The 17495-nt window shown below is 45.8% G+C and overlaps 1 protein-coding gene across 1 annotated transcript; it reads right to left on the bottom strand.

The window, feature by feature from the left end:
• Window positions 1-880: 880 nt before the first annotated feature.
• Rcan1 (regulator of calcineurin 1) lies at window positions 881-10209 on the bottom strand. Its single transcript, XM_010611303.3, has 4 exons — window positions 9998-10209; window positions 7138-7311; window positions 5257-5416; window positions 881-2435 (listed from the first exon to the last, which is right to left on the bottom strand). The coding sequence occupies exons 1-4, from the start codon at window positions 10082-10084 to the stop codon at window positions 2263-2265; spliced, it is 594 nt and encodes a 197-aa protein (XP_010609605.1). The 5' UTR covers window positions 10085-10209; the 3' UTR covers window positions 881-2262.
• Window positions 10210-17495: the final 7286 nt, after the last annotated feature.

Here is a 17495-nt window from a genome sequence, read left to right as displayed (position 1 = left end):
AACTTGATCTTAGACAGCTTTAAAACATACAAATGCTTTTGAGAAAATGACAGAATGGCGTGCCTCATAAAGGAGAAAAAAAGCAACATTTGAATTTTCATTGAGAAAGACCTCATGTTAATCTTGATTCAGATCAATGTCATTTAAAACAATTCATCAAATACATACTGGTTAGTTGAGGTCTTTGTGGGCTGGCCAGGAAGCCCAGCACTTCATGAAGTTAAGAATTCCAGAAAAACGGTTGCTGAAATTTCAAACAGAAGACTTATACACAGATCTTCTGAACATAACTGGCCTTTATAAATGAGTATCTTCTGTGGACCGCCTTCTTAACATAAAAGAAAACTCTTCAAATCAATGATCAGAACTATGATTAGGGGGTGGGGGATAAAGCACTTGCTAAGCATGCCTGAAGCCCCGGGTCTGATCCCAAGCACTTCAAAGAAAAAAATATTGTTTGATGGAGGTACTGGTGAAGCAGTGTCATTTACTTGTGTGAAGAACCTGGATTTTGGTTTCCCCGTAACTTTTCCCCTTTCCCGAGTGATGTGTTCCTAGTGTGGCGTGGTAAATGCTTTGTGAGCTGCAGCACAGAATTAGGAGTGCTGAAGTTTAAACTGCCCAAGGAGCGTGTCCTTCTGAGGCTGCAGAATTCAAAGGGTTCACAGATGAGTCTTAGAAATAAGATGGCAAACAAGTAACGTTTCCATAGAGAGCATATTGTGCCGATTTATTATAGAATGCAGTTAAAAAAAATATTTTGAGGTTAGCCTCTTCAGTTTAAAAGCACTTAACTAGAAACACTTGAACAGCTATGCAATGGTCTCTCCCTCCCACCAAGCACTGTAAACAGGTTTTCAGAACATTTGATAGCTTTGTCTTTATGAACAATTGAAGAATTTAATGCAAATTATCTGCTTCCCAAAGAAAACCATCTTCCAGATTTCCAAAGCATGCATTGTTACTTGGCTTTAGGTATTTGAAGATGACAAACTCTGTAATGGTATTGTAAGGCCAAAATATAATACCTATCTACCAGACATACACAGTACAACTAGAAAAAATTACAAATGTTCACCTAGTGTAACAATTCCATCAGGAATTAATGGGGAAAGGCACTGCATCCTTCTCATCAACACACAGCTACTACTCATTTTACATGCTTTGAATTCAATCGGTTAAACATGTGAACAGCATTTTCTACAACATACAATTCACAGGTAAGTTAATACATCTTACATCTATTTTTCCACTGCTGTATTTTTTCACCCGAGTGCATAACAGGTATGAATATATGTCACCAGACTTATTTACACGTTTATCTTGATGTTTCCATGGGGTGAAAAACCAACTGTCCCAACCAACGGTTCCCCAGAAAAGGCTTCTGGCTATGACTCATGTATAGAAACCACTACATAAAAAAGACAATGAAAACCGATGTCTGACCCCAAACATCTAAACTAAAATTGCTCACCCACTACAAGTTGGCAGTGAAACTGCTATTCTCTCAACTGTGTAAGCTAAACTCTACAAAGGAATTTCAGATCAGCTTCTTGGGCAGAAGCACTGGGTAGGAGGCCAATGCACATGTTCTGGATGGAATCCACTCGGGAGTGCTGTCGCAAAGAGCCGGCCATCTGCAAAGGTGATACTGATTTCCATACTTCCTAGCTTCCCAAAAGATGAGAAACAGCAATGGCGTAACTTCATACACAGAACTTAGTCTCGAAAATTGGTAATATACATGCACAGACATCAGGACATGAGGGAAGAGATGAAACACTACGATTTCCACATGGCACTGTGGCTGTCGTCACAACCTTTCTGCTCTACACATTCAGTGGCTTTGCGCGGTGCCTCTTCCCACCATTTGGGGCTGGCAATCCCTGTACATTGGTTAGAAACAGAAAGCTCGCCCTGGATCCCCAGATCAACCTGTCCTTGGCAAAAACAGAATCTATCAGAAAAGAACAAGTACAAAATGCTATTGTTATCGGTTTTCTCAAGAGGTCCCCAAATGTTCTTGTGCGGTATCACCACGAGCTCAGTGATGGCCCAAGACATTCCTGGGTGCCACAGACACGGACTGAGGTGCAGCATGAGAACAAGAGACAGAGCCTTGATTCTCTTCTGAGCAACACGAACTGGAATTTCTGCCACGGTGGTCACGGCTGCCACCTCCAAAGCTGTGCCGGCCACTTCCACAGTAAAAGATGCCTCCCCGTGAGTATGGTTTTAAACTGTCTTCGTCCACCTGTCGGCTCAGCTTAGGTGGATGGGTGTGTACTCCGGCCTTCGCGTCTGGATAATTTTTGGTTTGGGTCTCTTCATTTTTTCCATCTCCTCCTCCTCCTCGTTCTCCTGATCGCTCTCACACACATGGACCACCACGCTGGGTGTGGTGTCGGTCGCTGCATGCAGCTCATACTTCTCTCCTAGAGGAAGGGGATAATTGTATGGTAACTCGGACCAGCAGCAAAGCAGAAAAGGAAGGACATCTGGGGGGTCTGTCTGGCCCCTCATGCCTACATTCAGTGGGGCACAGAGACGTGGCCAGACATATTGTGCAGCTGTATTTTTTTGGTGGCTTATTCAGAAAAAAAAAGTATTTCCACCGAATATGGTTCTGCTTTGGATGAGTGAGTCCAGACATGTGAAAGGAGTAAAAGGAATGCATATGTTTAGTGAGAACTTCTCCTGTCCAGCAGGCAGCCTACACTCACTACTCTCCATTTCCCCAGTGTGGTACAAGGCGCATCTGTCCAGGTAAAGACGCCAGATGAATAAACACGTCTGGAAGCCCGTGAGACGCCCAGTGCACACCAGGGGCCTGGAGACCAGTGGGGTCCCTGGGTGGAGACAGTGAGGCTGCATTTGACCAGGTGTCCCCTCAACCTTTCTGATCACGCCACCCTCTGTCTTGTAACCAATGACTCTGAGCCAGGAGTGCTGCCACGTTCTGTGCTGCCTCAGTGAGCTTGGCAAGTTCAGGCCATTCTGGTCTGACAACAGTTAGAGGAAGCTGGCGCTGAGAAACGGGGCCATGGATGGTGCAGCTGGGGTGCACCTGAAGGACCTCGCCTGGCTGCAGGGGTCCCTTCCTTGCACGTGGCACTTAGCACTCAGGCCTCAAAGGCAGGTGTTCACTCCCCCATGCACTTTAGCTCTTTTTCTCTGAGTAACAGGAAGGCAAAGGCATCGGCCTCATGGTGCTAAATCATGGAGGAGTGGATCCACCCAGATCACTAAGCCCCTAGCTCCTGAGTCACAGGCCTAACAAAGGTTACTGAGGATCAGGCGTAAAAAGGAAGGGTCTCGGGATGTAGCTGGGCGCAATGCTCTTGCCCACAGGTGTGAGGTCCTAGGTTGGCTTCCTAGGCACTGCAAGAGGGGGATGCAAAAGCAGGCTCATGGCTACAGGTGGGATCTGAGGACTGAGAGCTGCTAGGGATCTGCACGGGTAGGAGGGTGGACTCTGCTGGCTCCACTCCTGGGTGGGTAAGGCTGCTTTCCCCTTCAAAGCTCTTTGGAGACAGAAATTCTCCAAAGTTCCATGTGAGTGAGGAGGCAAATCACCAGCTTCTGTGTGCTTCTCAAGGTGGCTGGTTTCCATGCACAAGGGTCAGCCAGGGGCAGCCTCTAAACGTGCAACATGGTACTTCCACTTACTCAGAAGGTGGCTACCCTGCCTCTGCCCCACCAGTGAGACTGGAAAATTGTTCTAACTGCATCTTAAAAGATGAAGGTGACTGGGCTCGACACCAGGGAGAGAGAGGTCAGACAGGTCACTGAAAATGCTGAAAATGTTGGGTACTTTCTCTTTTTATCTCTCTGTTTTCAGCAGCAGGATTTGAACCTAGGGCTTTCACACAGAGTTACACGCCCCGGTCCTTTTTTCATTTTGAAATAAAGTCTCACTAAGTTGCTAAATTGCCCAGGCTGGGCTCAACCTTGAGATCCTCCTGTTAAAGCCTCCCACACTGCTGGGATTACAGGTGTGTGCCACCATGCCCGGCTAAACATGGGTCTCTTTACACAACCTTATGAGTCTACCAATCAGCCTAAATCTGGAAAGTTTGGGGCTTAGGACTATATTTGCAAAATCTCTGCAACCCCGCAAAATACCATGAAGTATAAAGGATGATTCAAGTTCAATGTTAAGTAAATCCCCAATAAATGAATTTTACGGCATCTATTTTCTAGAAGGTGTAAAGCCGTGGCAGATTCTAGCATGAAGACTTAAATCACAGCCCTTCTTGTCTCTGGAACAGGCTGACATCTTTCTCCAGTGGAGACAAAGCCCCTTTACTCCCAGCTCTAATACACCAGAGACTCAAGCCCTCAGCTTTGCCACTGCACCTTCCACTGATCATTTTTGACTTCGATACGAAAAGCAGCAAGTAATGTAATTCTTGCCTTATTCCTGAGGGGTTATTTCCATTTGGGCAATGTTTTCAGAAATGTAATCTTTGCAGCATGAAACTGCTGATGGTCTATGAAAATTAACCCCACAGCCCAAGGGAACATCAGATTGCTGCTCAAGGAGAAAGGAGGAGCTAATGGTCTCAGCCTTTATAAAGTTGGCTCCATGGCAGGGCAAGCAGGGGCTCACACCTCTTCACCCCAAGATCCTCCCTCCCATCTGCTCCCTCTACCAAACCATAGCATGTAAGTCAGCAACCATCGGTATTTTACTGTTTTCAAAAACCACGTACTTAGTGCTGACTGTGGGCCAGACACTGTGCCACTCACAGAGTCACAGGGTGGCAAGAACTATTTTACGGACAATGAACTCAAGCTCTTTCTTCACTGCTATCTGTGATTCTGTACTCCTTGCCCATTAAAAAGGCCAGATAGCCACCAGGTCAAAGGGCAAAATTACCCTGACAAAGATGAAGCCTCTAAAAGGAGGATCTGTTTCTCTTTTGCAAAGTCATACTGCTCATCTGTACCTGGAACAGCAGGACCTGAGCCTGGGCTTGAGCTGTGCAGGCTGTGCCTGTGGGTGAGCAGACAGATCCAGGTGACATCTGTGGGAGGGGCCGAGAGCACAGGACCCATAGCAGCTGTGTCTCTTAGACACAGCCCCAAGGAGCGCACACTCGTGCCCAGGTGGCAGTGAGGTGGAAAAGCGCAGACAGAGACAGTTCACAAGGTGTTCGCACTGGACCTTGGGAGAGCTGGAGTGGGCAATGGAGACTTAACCACACTCGCCCTAGGTGTCCCTGCCCCTGCCCAGCTGGGGGTGCTACTTACCTGGCCCAAGCTTGGAGATAGCATATAAAAGATCATAATTTATGACTGGAGTAGCATCTTCTACTTGTTTCCAACCAACTGGCGGGGAGGCAGGAGGAGAAATCAGAAACTGCTTGTCTGGATTGGGTGGAGCCAGGTGCGAGCTTCCTATGTGTAAGGTCTGAGGAGAGAGATCAACACTGGTCACTGCGTTGCGAAGGCACAACTGCAGCAAGGCCACAGCACCTTGGGATCTTCTGGAAGGCAGGGCTGCAGGAGCAGAGTGGCCAGGCAGAGCAGGTGACTGCCATACTAAGTCATATGGCAGGGGGGTGACTGGACTCTGGTTATGGCGTAAATGTGGTGAGGACCTGTGGGCACAGGAACTGTCCCTAACTGTGAGCTATTCAGGCAGGAAGTGAATGGAGTTTTCAGTGTAGGTGGAAAAAATACAGCCACTCTTGCCCAGGTCAGAACAGATCTTGAAATCAATTTCAACCGGCTTCTCAAGCCACAAGGCAGAGCGAAAGGCCAAAGGCTACGTGGCATCTCTGAAATGAAACTTTTTCAGGGAGCTGAGGCAGGCACAGAGAGCCAGGCTCTGACCCAGCAGCACCCCTCTGCTTCCCTCCCTCCTTCCGGGGCTCCCGGGAGAAGCCAAATATCCAGAAGGACCAAAAAGCCACCGAAAACCCACATTCCCTGAGAGTAAAATAATACAACAATAATAGTAATAATAATGATGATGATGATGATAAGGAACAGTAACTGATGATCTGAGTTTGGTCTTAAAAACTGTACTTGCGCTCAGAGGGTTGCCCAGACAGATCTGATAGTAAAAGCTTACCAGTTTAAGTTTTATTTATACTTTTAAAGGTCTTCCTCCACATTTTTCCAGTGGACGTGAAGACCGGAGAACCCGGTTTTATAACCAGAAAGTCATGGGGTTGCTAAGTCATTACTTGTATGAGACCTCACTCGATGCAGAAAGGAGTGCACTCCTAGAGGAAGCCTAGGTGCCCAAGGTCAAAGCCCTGTCCAGGACCTCCCCAAGTGGCATAGAGGGAGAAGGCAGGGCTCCTGTATTAAGTCAGAAGAACTTCCTCTGACTGTCGGGAAGCTCCTAGACAGGGTCTCTCCCATCCTGGCTGGTAGGGAGGCCCAGAGCCTACCAGGGACTGGCATCACCCAGAAAGTGACATCTCTCATTCCCTGCTAATCTGCCCTGGCAATGGGAGACCGCAATGCCTGGGAGCTGCCTTGGCTCCCAGGAATCAATCACCTGAAGTCCCCGGGAGGGAGGAAAGTGGGAGGGTGGAGGGCAGAACTCACAGCCTCTTCCCTCTGCATCATGGATGCTCTGTCTCTGGACCCCCACTACAGAAGACTTTTTTACCATAAGCCACCTGTATGGTTAACCTGTGTTTTCTCTATCAAGCCAGGCCTGGCAGCCTTGGGTGGATCTGCAGCACTTTGCAGACTCCTAGTTCTCCACCGAGTCAGGGCGCTGTTGAGAGCCCAAGAACTTACGCAAGCTGGGAAGGATCCTGGTCTGCTTGGCTGAATGTGTGAGCAATTTCACAGAAAGCTGCTGCACAAACCCTGAGTTCCTGAGCCTCTGTGTCCAGAGTGCATAGCCTGCAAGCTCCCTGGGTTTACAGGGAGGGCTGCTTTCTCCAGCACTACTCAACTCCAGAAGCTCAGGGGCTGTTTCTGTGGTTCTCAAATTCACTTTGATGTCTTCTAAACATAGGGGAGACCTTGCGTATTCAGAGTAGGAAATTTGCCTTTCTCCAGATGAATTCTTTGGGGTCATCAGCACAGCGTAATCAGTGGATAAGCTGCTTAAAGGAGGATGGGAGAGAACAGGGAGGAGAATGAGTAGCAAAGATCCTAACTCACCTGAGCAAAATACAACTTCATTTCCTTCCCTAGAAACTCAGTCTTATGCAGCTGCAGTCTGGCATCTGCTGCAGATAGAGGGTTGCTGAAGTTTATTCGGACACGCTTGAAGCTCTTAAAATACTGGAAGGTGATATCCTTGTCGTATGTCCTAAAGAGGGATTCAAATTTGGCCTGAAAAACAATAATGAAAGTAAAAACTTAAATTTTACCTGCATGTGACCCTTGACTATAGGACTTGGTTACATTCTTACTGATCATTTCAAGAACTTATAATTTCCTTCTTAGAAAGGAAAAGCCTGTCCGTTCTGAAAAGACGCTACCATCCTTGGCCTGACGGCTGTGCCAGGGATCAAATCTATGCTAAGCTTGTTCTCTACCACTGAGCCCAACACACTGCCCCTTTTAGGCCCCATACCAATGATTTTAAAAGGAGGTAAGAAGATAAGATTTACTAAATTCATTCAATCAGCAGAACAATGAACACTACTTAAACCTTTTTATGATAAAGTTCCTTCTAAAGTGGAATGAATGTGCATTTTCCAAGGAGGTACAGTTTGGTAATTCATCATCCCTGACCTGTAAGATCTTTCGACTCTGGCCAGCTCTAATCCTGTCCCTTGGCTCAGGGCCACATTGTCTATGTTAAATATTTCCTTAGGGCTTAAAAGCACTGTAGCTCATTTGGAAAAAGAAATGCTTTCTTTTTAAATTGAAGAACAATGAACTTAAGAATCTTGTAGTTCTTAAAAGGAAGTCGTTTAAGAAAATTCCCACGATTGTTTTTTATCTTAGTCGGTTACTCTTTAACTCTCTAAAATAATACTGGTTTAAAAATTAATGTACTGTAAATGAATCATTTCTGCCTTCTGGCTTTCATACAGGTACTGCCTTGCTGCAGTGTTACATAACTGAGAATTAGGGAACATCCTCAGCTCTTAACAAAAAGTTCAAATTCTGGGACTTTATACTTAGATACAGGGAAGTACTCTGGGGAGGGTCCCCCAACTTCCCAGCCTGAGGGTGCAATGCGGGGGCACAGGAGAGCCCTGAAATGCCTCAGGGCACCAACCAGGGGAGGAGGTGGTAGTGAATAGTGGGTGCTAATAGGCAAGGCTGGCAGACACCATGGGCTTTTAGATGCTGCATTTTTCTAGGGTTTCTCCTGGCTAACTTCATAGGGCTGGTTGTGGGAACCCCTGTGAGAGGCATAAGGGGGGTGGGGTGGCAGCAGAAAGCTTGGATGCCAAGCAGCAGCGCCTTCCAGCAGGCAGGCAGGGGAGCTCCTGGATTCCCTTGGAAACCTGTGGAAAACCTGAGGAATTGCTCCCTGCTGGAAGAGCAGAAGTGCAGGGCCTGGTGGCTCTGTGCCCTTCCCCGCTGAGCTGCAGGTAGGAAAGCAGAATCCTCTAGCTCAGTGGTGGGGAACATAAGGCATGTGTGCCAGAGCGGGCTGTATGTATCACTGAAATCTCTAAAAGGTTCGCCATCACGGCTTGCTACTATACTGGGCAGTGGTTGGGGGAGAGGCAGCTACTCATGGCCTGTTCTCCGAAAGTCCCTTGGCCTTTCCTCAGTTTAGTAGTGTTTCTGTGACTTTCCCAGGAGGGCTCTGCAGAGGCACGCGTGGAAGGGCCTGGAGCAGGTGCCTGACAGCAGATGCTACCCAGCTGCCTACTACATTCGGTCCTCCCACCTCTCCGGGCACCCGTGAGGCTCTGGCATAAGGAGTCTCGGTAAATTTGGAATTTTGGATGACCTCGTCAAAAGGCATTGTGACCAACTGTGTAGTTCTGAAGTTATGATTCAGAATTTGGGAGAGATGACTTTGATGAATATTTTTAGAATCCAAGTCAGGCTACATAACAACAGAGAACTCAGTATCTGCTAAGTCTGGATTACTACTGTATCATCCTCTTCTAAAACACCCTTCCTTGTTCTAGTAATGGAATGTAGTCATTATAGCTCTTTCACAGCAACTCTACTCACTTAAAAGTAAATTATGATTTAAGTTACATAAGGCTCATGGAGGTACACTGATTTTGTAGTATATTGGTGCACAGAATACGATCTCAAGTCTAGTTCAGAAATCACGGTCCCGTCTCACAAGCTTCATGCACAATTATGGAGTTACATTTGGTCAAAAAGAGAAAGAAACCCTCATTCAAATGGTTTTGGAGACAAAGTTTAGAACATCAATTCAATCCCCCAAACAGAACATACATAATACTCATTCACACACAACATTATTAAAGATCAGCTGGGTAGTGGAAAAATATCTTACATTTTAAACAAGTGAGGAAGAAAAGCATAGTGAAAAAAGTGAGTAATCGTGTCGATTACTTCACTGACAGCTTCTGCCCAGAAGCTGCATCTACTTTACACTTGAACGGAACTGTTTATCTAGTTTTATTATTTGCAATGGCGGCATTTCCTCCAGCCAGAGAAATCTCCAAGCTGGAGGTGGATCCATAATTACTACAAACACAATAATTTTACAGCATTTCTTTTCTAAGATGAAGTTATTTTCAGCTGTAGCTGTAAAAGGCTCCATCCACTGTAGAAGACACCTTCCCTCCAAGACGGCTGCTTATAACACACACAGAACGAGAGACACAAAACCCCCGATCTGTCTTCCTGGTCAGCTGGCCCCAGAACATGAATGTTTTCAAATATTGAGATCTTTAAAAATCCCTCCACAGTTAATTCCTCAGGCAACAGCTTTTGATTTTCAAAGCTCCAAATACTTTCGCTTTATTTCAAAACCTCTAATTCCACAAGAGTCACACACCCACATGTATTTCACTCAACAGTCCCCACTCCACATAATGCTTTGAAAACCACGTTATAGAAGCCTTACCCTGGTTTCACTTTCGCTGAAGATGTCACTGTTTGCCACACAGGCAATCAGGGAGCTAAAGCTGTAGTTAAAGTTTCTAAAATGCATCCTGCTTTCTTACAGGGAAAGCTCTAGGGACCCACGCCGCCTTCAAGCCCCAAGTGAGGTCTCTTTCTTTCCAACAGACTGTGGGTCCCTTCTGGAGTCTGCCCTTATAAAGCACCATGGGCCGGCCCCCTGGGAAAAAAAATGCACAGCTACCAGAGCATCCTGTTTGGACAGCAAATTCCTGAGTCAAATCCTGCATGTTCACAGGCAGACTGGGACAAAGAGTAAGTTTCTACTGGAAAGAGGTGACGTCAACACCTTAGTCATTTTCCCTATGCTAATTAACTCTGCTTGGGGAGGATGGAAAAAACAGCTGAGGTTTGCTTCGCAGCTGCTTTATCCACCCCTCTTGCAGCATAGTTTCCACTGGTAGTAATTCCATTCAGCCACTCAGACAACATACTCCCAGGCTGAATGGGACGACCCTCCTTAAGATGGAAAATGTTACAGAAGAAAAGGGAGGAAGGTCTCAGGCGGCAGTAAACAGCAATTAGCCTCCGGGGAAGTTTTAAGGCTTTGGGAGACCTTGGAAACCAAAGTCTTGGTGAGTGGCTCTCGACCCCTGTAATTTCCTGAAGCCTCAATCAAAGTTTCATTTGGGGGCATTAAGAAAAGCATTTTGAAATCTGTCTTGGTCAATGAACTGTTTTTAAAGAAAAAAGTGGGCTTCATTTTGAAATATATTTTTTTCCCCTCAATTTGAACTACTGGCCAAATGTCCCAATTCTTACTGGATTCCACTGTGGGATGGTCAGAGGGCAAGGTAGGATTTTCATTTGAAAACTCCGTTACTGCAATTTGAGAATTAGGGATATGCAACACTAGGGTCATTTTCTGATGGCTAACGAATGGCAAAGTCACAGAAACATTTTAGAAAGCTGGGAATGAAGCTCCGTGGTGGTGTTTGCCTGGCATGCAGTAAATCCTAGGTTCCATCCCCAGAACCCCCCCACAAAAACATTCTAGAGAATCTAGCCTCAGAAATCGGGAAAAGAAACATTAAGATATCTTGCTTAGAGATACACACAGACTGGTTATTACTTTTAATAGGAAGGGAAGAATAGAAAGAATGTACGCTATCATCGAAAAGCTAGTTCAGCAAGCTGGTTCACACAGGGATGCAGGACCGACTCTGGTTCTTCCGAAAGGACCAGACCGTAGCGTTTCAGCGCTTTACCGGACTTCCATCCCACGCAGCTTGGTCCTAGGTCCTCCCGCTCCCCTCAGTTTGGAAGCACTGAGGTTATTCAGGCATTTCTAGGGAATGCTTCCCTGGGTCACACAGGGGCAGCTCTTAAGCTAGCAAAACCAAACAGAACCCTCTTGTCCACATCGAAAAAAAAAAACAAACTTCAAAGCATCATTAAAGTCAGCGAATAATTAAAAATATATGCAAGAGAAAAAAACAAAAGAGTGTATTTATCCCTGAGAGAGAGAGAGAGAGAGAGAGAGAGAGAGAGAGAGAGAGCGAGAGCGAGCAAAGTCTTCTTGGATGAGTGTTGCTTAATTTCAATGCACTGTGCCTCACTGCCAACTGCAGGGTTGTGTAAGAAACCAGTTATGGTGTTTGCTTTGCCAAATTACCAGAACTCCCAAGCCGAAAAGAGTGTGGATGCTGTGAGCAGCAGGTACACATCAAATACCCGGGAACGATGGAGGGTGGACGGTGTGCGCGGGTCGGGCAGAGCCTGCAGCAGGTCCTTCCAGTGCCCGAAGGTGGTGGTGGTGGGGCTGCAGTGTGGGTGTAGGGGGTGATGGCAGGGGGGCTACAGGGAAAGGAGGGGGGCAGAAGACATGGTGCTGCACTTTATTCGGCGGGAAGCCCCAGGGAAGTCCCTCCTGCACCCCTCTTGGTCAGTTACTTCTTTCCCTGGAGTCCACCTTGGCAGAGAGCATTCAAGAGTGATCACCAGAGCAAGAGAGGCTAACGTCATATTCTTCTTTCCCTTCTCCACTTAAACATCGTTACACAAAGCTCGGGTTCAGTTCTGTAGTTTCATAGGCAAAACCTGGGACAATTCTGTCCATCTGAGACAACAGTACTCAGTGGAATTTACAATTTTATCATGCCAAAGAAAGTGGCAAGGTTGTTGAAGACTGTTGAACTGTCTTCACTCATAGAAAGGCAGATTTTCCATTAGGTTACTCCCAAAGCCTAAAAAGTATGTAATTCCAAAGGCCCCATGCAAAAATTATTCTGTACCTGCCTGGAACGGATCAGCACCCTGTGAATCCGATTTAGCCAATGGGGTGGGGGGGACTTCCATGTTCAGACCAGGAACAGAACAATGGCTGTCATTTTCTAGGGAGGCTGCAACAGATGCTCGGTGGCAAAAAACATCACTGGGTCACAAAATGCACTGGAGCTCAAGACTAGGAGGGAGGAGCTCTAGGATCTGTCCTGAGAGGGTTTCCTTGGCTGTGACAGGAAGGGTGAGGGGCAGGTTCCAGTTCTGTGTGCCGCACTGAGCAGGCTGGCTCCTTGGTGGTGCTTGAACACCCCTGGCTGGGCAACAGGGAGAGCACTGGGTTTCCCGAGGCACCGTCCTTGTACCTGGAGGGGACATGGTTTGGCACTGATCTCATTTCTTCATCTTTTGGTCCTTGTTAAGAAGCGTGTTGCCTGTCCATGTCTATTATACATGTGCTTGGGTTTCCAAAGGTCCCATGCAAAAGAATTTACTTGGTAAACAGTGGTTTTTCTCCCCACTGAGAACAAAAATGGATCCAAGACCAGTATTAAAGAAGTGAACTTTCCTACTTGTATATTCCTTGTGGTTTGGGAGAGGAGTACATTCTTGATTCTGTTTCTAGTTGAATGGGAGTGATTTGGAGAAAGAAGCGCCCATAGCAAAGTCTCATTAGAGCTCTTGAAGACAAACTTAAATTGTACTCAAAACTGTAAAACTGAAACCAGAAGCTAAAAAGGAAAAAAAAAGTGAAACGCTGTCAACTCCAAACTCAAGGTGTTCTACATTTCTTCCATCTGTACCATAAAAATCGCAAATGGATCTCTTTAACCTGCCTTTTCTCCTCTGACTCCAAGCAGTTAAGGGTGTATTTGCATTAAGAAGTTGCTATTTTTGGTGAGAAAAAATTGAGGTTTCTGATGAATTCCATCATTCCCATTATAGCATTCCCAAAGCATAGTTGGGATGACCTCAGCATGTCCATTAGAAACCCCAAGCAGCTGACGACTGCGCCAGGAATGTGCCGTGAAACTTGTGACCAAACCAACTGACCAGAGAAAGTGAGTTCGGACTTGGACGCACTGTGGAACAAAGAATGAAGCAATCAGCAAAAGCTCTGTCATGAAGGAAAATGGCCACCCACTAAAGAGGTGTCAGCATATTTCAGCATATTTCTCTTGAAGGCTAATGAAACTTAACATTTTATTCAAGCTCTTAGCTTCTTAGATAAGGGAATCTTTTTTTTTGAACTGTTGTTATTTAATATTTGCAGCTTTCTTCTTCACAATGCATGGTCTCCTTCCTCTAATGGAAACTACAAGGGGTCCTATTATTCATCCTTAACATTTCCTAGTCTGAGGAATTCATTGTTAGTGAACTGAAGTAAGAACTCATGTCTTCAACTTGTAAAACTCCTATTCATCCTTCAAAGCCCACCACAAAGGTCACTCTCTCTCTAACTCTGATGACCGGCTCACGCCACAGTCTTGTCATCATCAATGTATTCTACCTGGCAATCTCACAACCACAGCGAATGCTTTGTGAGGACAACTCTGCTCATCCTGCAGCTCCTTGGAGATGCAGACAAATGCTTGGGGAAGTCAATGACACTGACATTCAGAGAAGGGCTCAGGGAGGGCCACGGGGCACAGGATTCACCAGGACATTAAAGGGCTATGAGGCCATCCGTCCTACACAGGTGGTGGCACAGTGCTGGTGAAGGCACTTGCCTTGCGATAAGTGTGGCACCCACGTGCGAGGCACAGTCGCAGAGGTGTAGGGGTCTGCAGGACGCCCGTGCCCTGGATGGTGCCCACCCACTGCAGACTCCAGTGTTCTCCGTGGGAACGCCTCTGAGGCACTGCTCCTCTTCTTCCAGGCCTTCTGATGAGGGAAGAACATACTCATCTTGATGGAGGCTCCCGTGTCTTCCCCTAAGTGCCTATTTTTATGGCACAGATGCCCAGGGTAAAGTAGAACGTGCACTGGCATTTACAGATAAAATGCACGGTTGGCAGAAGTACTCAAAAATGTTTTTCATGCTCAGAAACATTTGGAGGCCATTTGTCTAAGTGGTAGTAATTTAATTCCCCAGTTTTTGTGGGCTTCTTCATGATACAAGTTAAGAAGCAGGAGAAACAGTTTTCTTCTTGGTTCTTTAAAGGGATCTCTAGTTTTGGCCACTTCAGGGGTAATCCAGGGAATGGGCTCAGGAATTTATCACCCTTAGTGTTGCTTTATTATTGATCAGACTTGCTAGGCCATAGGGAATGGCCAGGGTTTCAAAGGAAATGTAAAGCAAAAAAGATAAACTCTCCTTTCTGATGGGCTTTGGGGGTTCTAATGGGAATGCCCCAGAAATAAAAAAAAAAAGGGGGAGATGCTGGTTCTCCAACCATGGAGGGTGACAACTAAAAATTCTAAATCTGAAATTGAAAAGACCACTTTTAAATGTAATAAGCAAAATCTTCTGTAGGGAAACAGAAGCAGTGACGTTAATGATAACCTTCAGGCTGGCACGTTTCTGATACTCTGAAAATCATTCAGAAGCCTAAAATATCATTTGATTCTTTTCATGAATTAGTATAAGAAGCCGTGGAATTTGCATTTTGAGGATAACCCAGAATTCATATGAATGGATTACTTATGCCAGTGCCAAAAATGACAATTGAAGGTGAAAAGGCTAAAACATTAAACACTCTGTTTAGCAGAATGGCAATCAAAGCCAAAGTTTATAATGGACATAACGAAAAACTGTAATCATCCAAAAAAAAAAAAGAAAAAACCCCAAAAAACAAAAAATCCCTGCCAGGTGTGGTGGTACATTCCTGTATAATCCCAGCACTTGGGAGGCTGAGGCAGGAGGATTTTGAGTTTGAGGCCAGCCTGAGCTTTATACTGAGCTCAAGGCCAACCTGCAATACAGGATGAGACCTTGTCTCAAAGACAAGAAAATCACCAGTCTCAAGGAGGGTACAAGAATGTGCATAAAAACATACCCCCACAGACAGAAGTCACAGCAGATCTCATCTGGATTGCTAAATTCCCTGTGTGTTGGGAATCTTATTAGCTCTTGTTTCCTCATTACCTCAATCTTTCCTTGGTATATAAAGATTAACCACCCTCTGGAACTTCTTGGAAAGGCCCTGGTTGCAATGTTTCAGATGAAGAAATAGCCACAGGCAAATCAAAACTACACTTAATCACTTGGAGACCAGCAGATGAGGATTAAGGGAGGTAACATTTATTTAGAGATTACCGGGGCCCAAACCACCCTCATTAATCATTTCTTCTTACTTCTCTCTGGCTGTTTCTTTCTGGACCCAGCTTGTTTTGATTACTGACTCTGACTGTTGCTGTTCTCAACCAGGGGCACAATACTGCAGTGAAAGAGTCCTGGGCAAGAGCTGCGGCCAGTTCCAAGTGGCTTTCACAAGTCCCTTTTCATCCCAAGTCTGAGTCCTACTTTCTGGTGCTGATGTGCAGTGAAAACCCCTGCTCCTTCCCAGCAGTGTTTCACCTGCAGTTCAGAAGGACGGAGGCAACTACCCACGGGCCAGGAGGCCGGGGCTCATTCTGGTAGCTTCTCTCAGGCTGCCTGGCACAGGGCTGGGGACGCGCCAGCACTGCACCAATACCAGCTGGCAGGCAACTGGCTAAACTTCAGACGATCGAAAGGTGAGAGGTCCATGGAAGAAAGGAAAAGGAACAGGCAGGAAGGATCGAAAGCTGTAAATCTTCAACAGCAGATATAAAACACAGGTCTCAACAGCTTTTTAAAGCAGAGTTCATATCCACACCCTGTTTTAAAACTCAGGAGTCAGCTTAGAAATAGATTTTTAAAAAAATTTTTCCCTCAAGGGCTGAGAGAAATGTGTTACGTGCTTTTACCTACGGTTTCCACATCTGGCGGGTGAGAGGCACCGAGAGAGCCTGGCAGGGCCTTCCTTCTATACTTGCACTGCCTTTGCTGGCTCTTCAGCGGTGGGACAGTTGTGTGAGGGTCTCCGTGCAGGTAACACAATGACTCAAAACATCCTTAGGAGACAATACAGACCACGCCAACACCTGGACATTCACGCTTCCCATCACAAGAGTGTGACGTGGCCAAGCTGCTCACCAGGAAAATCTGGGTGTTCATGCTAAGGGCCCAAGGTGGTTCTCATCTTTGCCAGACTGCTGAGACAGAGGAGCTGACCTCTTCCTACCAGGCTCAAGATAGTTGGGGAGTCTACTCCTTGAGAACTCATAGAAAACAGTTTCCAGTATTTAAAAAGTGCGAGCTTCCATACAGGAATTGAATTTCTGATTTTATTTTTATTTTTTGGGGACCTGCCCCAAGCCCTGTGTGCCTTTAGCTAAGCAGGCTCCCTGGGGGGAAACCAGTGCTCTACAAGGACAGTTCCCTTGTGGCTTCTTGGGGTTTCACACCCGCTCCTCTATTGCGATTGACTGCAAAGGCACTTGAATTTTCAGCATCTGGTTTAGATGAGCAATTCACCAAAACAGATCAGTTAACCTGCTACAGCCAGGCACTATCTGAGGCACTAAGGGTACTAAGGCAGCTAGCACACAGTTCTACCTCAAATAATCCACACCAAATTATCCATTCAGAAGTGCAACCTCTCTCCCACACAGCAATTCTTTGCACATACATGTATATTTGTGTGTGTGTGTATATTTACAAACACATATAAATGTGTATTTTAAAATTTATTTATAGGCAATACATATCCCCCTGGGCATCTATGGAATGCTCTCTCACTCCTGAAATTATACTGTAAATGCCAGAGAATGGTGAAACACGGTTATAGGGATGACTTTGACTTTGCTCATATGTACGGATACCACAGAGGGTTTCTTCAGCAACTGTTATGAGCAATGACTAGGCCCTTCCAGAGAGGCAGTCTGTACGGCTGAGAATTTGGCCTCTCATATACTTACAAATCTCTACAGGATTAGTGCAATGAATGGAGGCAGAAAAGTTTTGTCACAACAAGCATTAGAAGATTCAGGAAGATGTTCTGGATGTATGTGCAAGAGTAGGGTATCAAAATCATTTTTTAAAAGGCTAGGTTTAGAACACAGCAATTGAAGCGTTATAAAAATCTAGGACATGGGCTGGGGGATTTAGCTCAGCGGTTTGGTGACCTGCCTTGCAAGCACAAGGACCCGAGTTCAATCCCTGGTACCAAAAAAAAAAAAAAAAAAAAAAAAAAAAC

Source organism: Fukomys damarensis, unplaced genomic scaffold (assembly GCF_012274545.1).
Source record: "Fukomys damarensis isolate Sample0158 unplaced genomic scaffold, DMR_v1.0_HiC HiC_scaffold_24, whole genome shotgun sequence".
NCBI lineage: Eukaryota > Metazoa > Chordata > Mammalia > Rodentia > Bathyergidae > Fukomys > Fukomys damarensis.
This window is presented reverse-complemented; position numbering and strand designations above follow the sequence as displayed.